General features: G+C 33.6%; 1 protein-coding gene across 1 annotated transcript; it reads left to right on the top strand.

The window, feature by feature from the left end:
* The first annotated feature begins 8,311 nt into the window (after positions 1-8,311).
* LOC133200646 (uncharacterized) lies at positions 8,312-9,796 on the top strand. The gene has a single exon (XM_061336426.1). It carries the CDS (start codon positions 8,312-8,314, stop codon positions 9,584-9,586), a length of 1,275 nt encoding a protein of 424 aa, XP_061192410.1. The 3' UTR covers positions 9,587-9,796.
* Positions 9,797-10,602: the final 806 nt, after the last annotated feature.

Genomic DNA, 10,602 nt, shown 5'->3' with positions numbered 1-10,602 from the left:
CGCAATCTAGACAAGTATATATATTTATTTTTTGATTTTTTTTTAAAAATAAGAATAAAATCCGTAGTAAATGTAGTATGGAATTTCTGAAAAAAAAGAATGTTTGAATCTCAAGTACCTTTTTTTTGGGGGGGGGGGGGGGAGGGCACAACTAACCAATGTACGTTATACGTCAAAAACTTAGGGGGCACATCCATATAGTAGCTTCGTTTTCTATAGTTTACTACATTGTATTTATCGGCAAAATCATTGGGGACATGTCCCCCTTATGTGCCCCCCCTTCTCCCTAGGGCTATGTCAAAGTGCAATTGAGAGTATTTAATTAAGTGCTGCTTAAGGTACTTTCACCCTCACAATTTTATGGGCTCAAAGTAGAGAAACTGCATTTATTTTCACTGAGTATAGTTTAAATTAATTAGTAATCGCAAAAATGTATAGGTTGCCATATATTTCAAGATTTCGGATATAAATAAACAAGTATATGTCAGCATAAAAATGTAAAGTATTATTTAAATGATGTAAAACTGGTTAAATACATAAATCTTAAACTGGATTTGGTACTGAAAGTTCCAAAGTAATAGTTACATGTACTTCATAAATATGTTGAAATTGTGAATATCAGGGATCCATTAAGCAGAATGTTAATAAAGAAAATACCGGAATGAAGAAAGACACGGTTACTGCACTCATCAGCATTTTTTAAAGATTAGCTGGTTGATTCAGTTGTAAGCGATATAATTATAAAGAAATTATTTATTTTTTAAATGATTTACAAAACATTATTTTTTATTACACTTATTGAAAAGCATTTCTTCAAAAATATTTCTTTTTAGTATAAAATCAAATTTTGCCTAAACTTATGACATCACAGGAGGGTGGAAATACCTTAATTTGCTCTGCTCTTGATTTGTATTGTTTAAAAGGACTATATGAGCTTGATACTGTTCATTTCCACATTTAATGACATTATTAATTAACAGAGATTTTAATTCTCGCGAAATCGATACAAATTTTGTGACATATTCAAAGTACGTCTGATTAAGAAGAAACGTCATTAACTAATATTTCTCAATCAAAAATGATATATGTATATGTTTGTTCATTGATCAAGGTAAGGAAAAGATGGTCGCAATGAATTCAGTACAACTCACCCAATTCAAGTACAAGTATTTTCACCTCTGATCAACCGAAAAAAAATTCTTTAAATAACTTCCTCTATATATGTAGTACATCTATGTTTCCTGGAATTGCGATTTTTAGGATGACATTAAGTGCACCCTTAAAAAGAAATATGATCAGATAATTCATAATACAAAATTTCAATTGAATTTAAAGCTAGAACCTTCTAATCAAAATTTATTCGCTTTAAAAATTAAAATGTTATTGCATGCTATTGATTGATTTATCAAAGAAACACCCCATTTTCTTTATTACACATGTGTACGCCCTATTAGAAAGAACATTCGCCTTGTTCCATCAGTATGGATACAAACCTCGTTATATCTCGAACTCAAAGGGACCGAGAAAAAACTTCAAGATATCCGAGGGCTCGAGATATCCAAAATACGGAGGGTAAATTACTTTAAGAATAAGGGGTTTGGACTTCCAAATCGCTTCGACATATCCATGGTATTCGAGATATCATTGTTCGAGATACCGAAGTTCAACTGTATAGTTATACTTTTCCCCTATGAGCCACTGAAAATTTATATTACCACACAAAATATAAATAACAATTAAACATGGAATTTTCAATTTATGCTTATGAACAAATTTTAAACGAGAATATTTGAAATAGCAAATTAAAACAACACATGTAAAATGTGGATGTCGATAAAACATGAAAATCGACTTTGCATCTGATTTTTAACAGTGTTTGACAGTAAAGTACAGTGCAAGTCTAATGACTTTAGGAGCGCTTCTTTCCCAGAAGTATAGTATAAAAACGGCCATGACCACCCAGCCCTCTTAAATCAACTAAATTCAGCCTGTTTTCCGTGGTGGCAGTAGATGGGTATCGGGAAGTAGACTTATTCAAGGAAATTGTTGATTATTTTTACAAAATACATAGTTTCAAAAAATACTAGTAATTCAATAACGTGTGTACTTCCACTGATATAAGGTTTAGTGTGTTTAATTAGGACATATGGAACATTGAATTGTTGCAGAACATCTGAAGAAGATGCATGGGCGAACAAGGCGTGCGAAATGCCTTTAGTGCGACAAACATGAAGGTGAAAAATCCAATCTCCATTATAACAATATTTTCTTTGATATTTTATCAACATTAAAGTAAACTTTATGTAAAATCTCCACAATTTGCAAAAATCTCACAAAGATTGAAAATATTTGCATATGAAATAGCATACACACACTATAGAGAGGGCTAAAAGGATCATTTTCTCATACTATAAAAAATTTTTCGACATGAGTTGGTCTTCGGTCCCTTTTTTAAAAAAGGTTTATCCTCAAAGTTTGCGTAAAAATTGACATCTATTGGTTAAAAAAAATGAAGCAAAGGCTCTCCCTATACCTTAAAATACACTTTTATGACACAGTATTCGTATCTTTCTGAGAAATACTTGAAGTCCATTTAGTCAAGGGTAGTATCACAAACATGGTGTAAGGTAGCTCTAAACACTGCACACAAAAGAGCTCTACTTGTAGGATAGTTTTATGCAGCATGAGTGATCTGCCTTCAGAAGTAAGATAGAAAAGATAGTTATTTATTTAAGTAAACAACAGCGATTTCTGTTCACGAATAGTCCATTGTCATTGAATATTTTTTCGTGCGGAAATAAGGCAGGTACCCTATGTAAATAGTCTCATTACGCACAATTAATTCCAAAAAAGCACCTTTTGTTAGTGTTTCGAGCTTCCTTAAATACCACTATTTATCAGGTGTTGTGTCGGTGTATGGCTAGCATGCTGGTCTCAAAATTTTTGTTGCTAGGGTTCGAACCCAACGAATACAACATTTATAAAATAGATTAATTTTTGCCGAGAACATTTTCCTCAAAATATTTGTTTACTCACAATTCCATATATTTCAATAATGAGAACTTTACTCTATAAATACTTAAGTAACAAATTGAATGATCTTTATACATTTGAAGCTATAGGCTTTCTGCACGCCTTATTCACCTATCTCCTTTACATAAAATTTTATTATTTTGACATCGCGCAAGGAATTGGGGCCCATTTTGTAACGTCAAAATAGCGTCATTAAAACTCTTAAAGTTTACGTCCAAGTGAAAGTACTGAATCAGAAATGTTGACTTTTTCTTACGAGAATCTTTTTTTTATTATTATCTAGTCTTCTTTCATTCTCTTTTTCCTTCTTTTTTCACTAATTAATATTTTATTCTGCTGATGAAAGATTTGTTTTTCTCTTAAAAATGGCAACTTTGCAAGTAAAACTGTTTTTGACGTTACGTTGTCTAAGCATGGAAACGTTAAAAATTGAATGCGTAACAAATTAAACTAGACATCCAATTTTTGCTCTGTTTTCTTTAAAAAGGTTTTTCTTTCTATTTTTTTAATATAAAATTTTATTTATTAGCACATTTCAAAAATAAGATTTTTATCGATAACAAGTATTCCACTTAAAACAGAAAAGAGCTCACATCTCTGATATACGTCTCGTAAAATATCATAATATGCTTATTTGTTTCATAGTAACAAAACCGACTAGACATCAAAATCAGTCTACCATCTCTTCACTCACTTGCTTATATCTTTTTAAAGAAACATGTTTCTACTTCTCGATTTGCTCATTTTATTTATCCTTTTAGTTTTACCAAAAGAACTTGTTATATGGGGAAAATTCTTTATCAAACATTCCATTTATTTTTGTTACCTGACAAAATCACGGCATATTACGGAATGCTATTATTTTTACGAACAGTCAGAATCGGCCAGTATTGGAAATTTATTAATGAATTTGTATGACATCATCATAGGACATTATAGAAGCTTTGTGCAAATTGGCGGAAAGATCACTTTGACCAAAACGAAAAAAAATGACTAAAAACTACTAGCACCCGTCTTTTAGTGTTACAAGTTACGCAATTACGTTACTCAGTACTATGCGCGACGTCTTTGTACATCTCGTACATTTTTGCATTTTGATAATACAATTAAAATCTACTTTTTAGCAGGAAAAGCAGATTTTGGGGGTTTCATGATAATACTGTAAAAAATAGCCTTGGCCTCTTGTCTAAAGGTTAAGTCGAAATAGCCGTAAATGAAAGGATAATACAATTAAAAATCTACTTTTTTGCAGGAACAGCAAACTCTTTTGGGTTTCATGATAATACTGTTACAAATAGCCTTGACTTCTCGTCTAAAGGTCAAATCGAAATAGCCGTAAATGAAAGGATTTACAATGTTATTGATCAGGTGAATGCGTGGTAGAGACAAAACGAGATTATATACCTCAAAGTTTGAATCACTTATAAAATATCTTCGAAATCTTCTGCTCTCCATGTAAGCGTATAAAAATATAAAAGTTGGTAAATTTGTAATGGCATACACTATAACGACAACCAAAAACATGACAGTGAATCTGTTTCTAGCATTAGTCCATGCCTTTTGTTTTCGGCCACGTGGTTTACGAGCTCTGATTTGATTGGTGACGTTTCGAGACTGGACGTCACTGGACTCTGCAATATCAGTGCTGGGGACGACACTTTCATCTTGAGATGTGTTTTCGGAGGTAAATGTCGTCCCTTTGCTATCTGAAATACCTGCCTTGTACTCCACAGGATGCGATTCCCTGTTTTCTCGATATTTCTGGTAGATTATTTTCCCCATCGGAACGTAAAGAAAAATCATAGCCACCATGTTTCCAAGTTGTACAATAAACAAAAAATTATAGAAAAGCTTCCAAAGCATATTGTTGTCCTTCGCCGTTGCGCACTGTTTGTAAGGTAGAATTCTGTTCTGTAGATGTGGAGGCAGATACATGACGTCAGCAAATTCAGTCGTATTTACATTTCCATGACGAACTCCCGAAAAATGAAGGAATGGTAAGCATGAAATAATGGAGACGATCGTTATAATTAACAAAGCGGCACGTTTCCAGAACAGCGTCATCTGTTGGTGATGCGGGCGACAAATTTTTAGATATCTATTCACCGAAATCACAAGCAGCATCAAAACCGACACTGCGTTAGTCGACCATGCAGAAAAAGTCGACAGTCGACACCCAACGTCTGAAAAGAAAGTGAGTCGATGAAAGTCAAAGAACAGAAACACAAAGGATCCAACGGCACACGCAATGAGATCTGCCAGCGCTAAATGGGGCATGAAATAGCGGCCTTTTAGTTGTTTGGTCTTTCTTTTGTGCAGATTCCAATAGGCAACAAGAACGAATACATTCCCTATGATACCGATTACCACGATTGCTATGGTCACAGCCGATGTTTGCGCGCCTCTTTTGGCAAACAAGGTATTCATTTCCTCCAATAGCTGATTATCCGTATAGTTTTTTGAATTCATGATTCTGTCCAAAGTCTTTACACAAAGTAGAATATATCTGAAGGTTAACTTCCAGTCGTTAATGCAGCATGTATTGGTCGTGTATGAACATATCAAAAAGCTAGCAGAAATATATCTGATTGAACCAGGATGGGATTTATTTGTATCGAACGAGTGATTTTTTTTCCTTCCTTGTGTTTCCTGGAGTTGAAAAGCATTCCGCGGGATTTGTGTGTGTGTGTGTGTTAATGCAAAGCCGTTTCGTAAAGTGAGGACCCTTGTACTATACACATCTCATGAACAAGGAAGATGGTCATTGATATATGTAAAGCTCTTAAAGATATTGATAAATTTGATTTTCTTTGTCTATTTAATTTTTTTTTTAATTTTTTCTGATTAAATTAACCACAACTTACAAACATTCGTTGAGAAGGCGGTTTGGATACTGTGGTGTATATACTAGCAGCCAAAGAACAGAAACGGAAGCCAGACAACGGTATCATCCATATAGTCTATGCGAATTTTAATTTAGTCGGACTAAAAATATTTTAAATGGACTTACACAACACATTTAGATTGTTCACTCATCTATTTCTTTTCTTTTTCTTTTTCATTATTTGGAAATAGACGTACTCAATAAACTTTAACCTATACTAGTAGTCATTCATAATCAGTTAGAAAAGTGAGTCGATCGGTCTGAATATCAGTATGGTTGGTAGATTACACCCTTCGATGGATCATTTACACAAGTTCTTTCTGGGTAGAGCTAACATATTTTAGTTCCTTGGGGATCGTATGAACTGCTCCAAAAAGTATAACATATTCAGCATCCAAATTAAGACTGGTAGCCATGCATTACGTGTATCTACACTGCGACTTATTTGGCCTTGTAGAACGTATGCACATGAATCAAACCTAATCGCTATAACCCGCACAAATCCGGAACTAATACACTGGAGTCAGCATCCAAAACATGTTTGGTAATATATATTTTTAAGTATACATCGACCCCTATAGTTTGATTCTGGTAAGACTTCTCATGGGTCTGCTCAAAAACTGCACATAATGTATATGTTATAAAACATGTGGTTCATCTATGGAAAGTTTAAAAGCATTAGCTATAGAGCGTCATAAATATGTAGTAGGTAACCCATATTGCATCATCCACGGAAAGTAAGCGGGGGAGTGGGATATAGGTTTTAATAATGTACCTGCTCCAAAAGCTTTCACCTGACCACTACTCCGAAATTTAAATTGTCAAGTTTTCAGTTGAAATTTGCTGAGATCTGCCAGATACTACACTACAAGATATGGACAGCACATGAATTAACTTTTTTCTTTTCTAAAAATGACGTTCAACTTGTCCAAATGACCGTGTGTCAAGGTCATACATGTAACACATCTTCTGGCCATAGATAATCTTGGAAATGTAATTTCATTCAAAATTACTTATTCTAGATCAAAGAGCAAAATAATGCTTCTGTATAAATATACCACAAAATCAGAACGCTTTAGGATGCAGTGTATAGAGAGCTTTTTTTTTTCTCTTTCTTATTTATTTTTGTAGAGTTATTTACCTTAAGAATACGATGACACGTTGTGGTCTGAATGATCCTTTTTATCCCACTTGAGCCAAAAGCTAAAATGAGATTTTCTGATCAACATTTGTCTGTTGTCTGTCGTCATCGTAAACTTTTCTCAATTTCATCCTCTGGGTCAATTAAAAAAAAATTGGCACATGCCATCTTTGGGGAAAGGAGATTCAAATTAATTCAAATGAAGGACCACGTACACCCTCTTTCAAGGGATATATAATAAAGAAAAAGTAGAAATTTAATGGCTTTTTTTTTAAATCTCAAGAAAAAAAGGACCAGAAAAGATAAAACCTATATGATGGCTGCATTATAATGTGTAAATTTAAGTTTGTTCAAATCATGAACCTTGAGGGCAGAGTGGAGCCACACTGGACGATCAAATTTCAATATAGGAATATATGAATACAGTGAATATTCTTTAAAATTTTTCTCAAGAACCCTAAAGCATTAATACAGAAGCATCCCAAGGTACCGTAGATCCAATTATGCCACGGGTTATAGTTGGGCGACATAAGATAAATGTTTTTTATGGAAAAATTCTGAAAATGTTTCCTTTTATGAACAGAAAAGTCAAGATCGTAGTCAAAGTGATATGCAAGTGTCCTAAGGTACTTGTAGTTTAAATACAAGTTTTCAAATCAAGACCCCTGAAAACAGGTTGAAGCTAAAATTTGGGATCAGAGTTTTACAAAAGGGAATATAGGATGAAATCTGTTCAAGAGTGAAAAGACCACACTAAATCATATTAAAAAGAAAAGCATTCTTAAATTATGTGGAATCATTATTTATTATGCAACCCTAGGTTAAAGTTGGGCCGAAGTTAGAGATCAGGCCATGTTGATCGTATTATGCAGAAAGCATCCAAGTGTTGTGTGGATTTAACTTTTATTAAACCATAGTTCTCTTATGGCTTTATTTTGGTACACAATATATAGTAAAAAAAAAAATATGAAATTAAAGAAGGAAATTCCAAAAAATCAGCTGCTGGAGACATAGGGTCATAGTAATTCAGGTAAGCGTTCTGGCCCATGGGCATCTTGTTTTTGGTCAGTCCTATCCCCTTCTCGTGTATCTTCAGATGGGACTCGCCTTTAATTATAACAAAACAAAGTTCTCCACTCCCCCTCCCCCTTTTCTTTCCTTCGTGTAATTATTTATAATAGTGCCAACAAATATATTTTTAAAAACGAAAGCGAAAGTAAAGTGGTCTTCCAGGAAATTGATCGGGTAAAAATATGCTTTATCTGAAACCATCTGATATACGATATAGTCAGGATTCTATTGGGTCTCATTTCGGAAAAGGAACAATTCATTCTTATAAACGTATAGGAGAAACCCTTGATGATTTACTGCTGAAGAGAACAACATTAGATCAAATTCCAACAATAACCGTCTCTCAGCTCAATGGATTGACGTTTACATCAGACAATAGAAGGCTATGGGTATTCAAGAAACTAGAAGAACTTGGTGAATGTGAGGAAATTGAAGTACGTTTTGGATATATACAGCCATCCAAATTCACAACAAACAGCTCTGGAATCTCGATCCGGGTTCGTGGAGATCCTGGGGGATGTGTTTGGAGAACTTGGAATAGTGCCAGGATGAGTGCGACGCCCTCTAGTAATGAAGGGAATGGCTCACTCAGATACAGGTTAGACATGTTGAGAAGAGAAGGAATCCAAAGTAGATACGAACAGCGATACGAAGAAGCTTTATTTTCATTAGGTAACGCTCAGTTTGGTCCATCTTCCATGGTTGCTCAGACCCCTGTAATTAAACTAACTCCTAAGGATGTAGGGTTCTATCAAATGCGCAGTGTCTCGTATGGACAAACTCTGGGTGAAAGATTAGATAAATGCTTATTAAAAACGTCAGCGAATTTCTTGTGCTCTTTAGATGTTTTTCAAAACAATAGCCGTTATTACACAAGTGATTGTGACCGATTATGGCTCTCAAGAACTCTAGAAAAATTCGGGAAAAAGGTGGAAATAAAAGGCACTATTAAAAGCAAACCATCTGATCCTGTTGTTGACTTATCACTTTTATCTTCATTGAGTGATTCATTGAAAATCTCTACACCTATAGGAGGTGAGCACTGGAAGAAAATAGAGAACATATTAGATTTACCAACTTTAGAAAGGAAAAAGGTGTTGGTTTCTAATATATATTTCACTGTTCCGGCAATATCTGACGTATATGGAGAAGATTCTATTGCCAAAGTTCTTGTTCACAGTTTTGCGACGACAGAAATTCCAAGGAGCATGAGAGTTATTGAACACAATGGAAATTTTTACGCCCTCGATAACGAAATATTGTGGGTTTTGAAAGAAATTGAGAAAATTTTGGGCAGATTGCAAGTTATAGTTGAAGTAAAGATGCAGATGGACAGAGTCCTTCTCAGCAATTTCACATCTGATAAAATTGAAAAGGTTGATATATCAGTAACATCCGATAGACATACGAACGAGGAAAATTTCATCATTCAATATATAAAGAATGTTTCTATGTAAATTAGCTGACTTTGGTTTCATACTTTTTTCGTGAAACATTTTTTTTTTCTTTTTTTTTTCGTGGTTGAGAGGGACCATGAAATTGAGGGATGAACGTAATACAAACTTTGCTTATGATAGAATAGGACACAAAAACAGTCCACAAATTTACATACCAACATTGTTTACCAAACCAGGAAATCTGACACGTATGAAAATTTAAAAAAGTATTTAACCCGTTTTTTGCAGTGGACATCACTCATTGAATAAAATATATTACAGTATCTGTTTAAAATGGAGTTTTGCCTACGGATTATATGGTGAGAAGAGGTCCAGCTTATTACTTGTCCATTCATTTAAAATGTGGGGAAATCTCTTCATTTTCATGTATACAGGGTGCATCCCTAACAAAAAAAAAATATTATAGTAAACTATAGTTAACTATAGTGATAACTTTGACACTTTGATTTACTATAGTGATAACTATGAAAACTTTGATTTACTATAGTGATAACTTTGAAAACTTTGATTTACTATAGTGATCACTATGACACTATAGTGATAACTTTGAAAACTTTGATTTACTATAGTGATAACTTTGACACTTTGATTTACTATAGTTAATTATAGTTAACTATAGTAAACTATAGTTAACTATTAGTATTTTTTTTTGTTAGGGATTCTGAACATTTTCCACCAAAAAGCTTATTCGCTGTTTACGGATTTAAAAAAAACCCACTAGTATCCAGTTAACATGTACATGTGCAGCAAAACTCGTTTAGTACGAACACGGATATAGCGAATTTACGGATATAGCGAAGTTTTTTACTATCTCCTAAAAAATTCTTAACATTTCCTTGTTAAATTTTACGGATGTAATGAACTCGGATATAGCGAATTTACGGTTATAGCGAACTGATTCTGTGTTCCTTAGAGGGTAAAAATAACGAAATTTACATCTTTTATAGCGAATTTTTAAATATCTATGTTTTTAAAATATTAAACTGACATTAATTTCGTAAGTATTTATATTTGAA

The sequence above is a fragment of the Saccostrea echinata genome, unplaced genomic scaffold (genome assembly GCF_033153115.1).
Source record: "Saccostrea echinata isolate AGI-Se365-2 ecotype Australia unplaced genomic scaffold, CSIRO_AGI_Sech_v1 ptg000040l, whole genome shotgun sequence".
NCBI lineage: Eukaryota > Metazoa > Mollusca > Bivalvia > Ostreida > Ostreidae > Saccostrea > Saccostrea echinata.
Note: the sequence above shows the minus strand (reverse complement) of the source record. Positions and strands in the feature narration are given on the sequence as shown.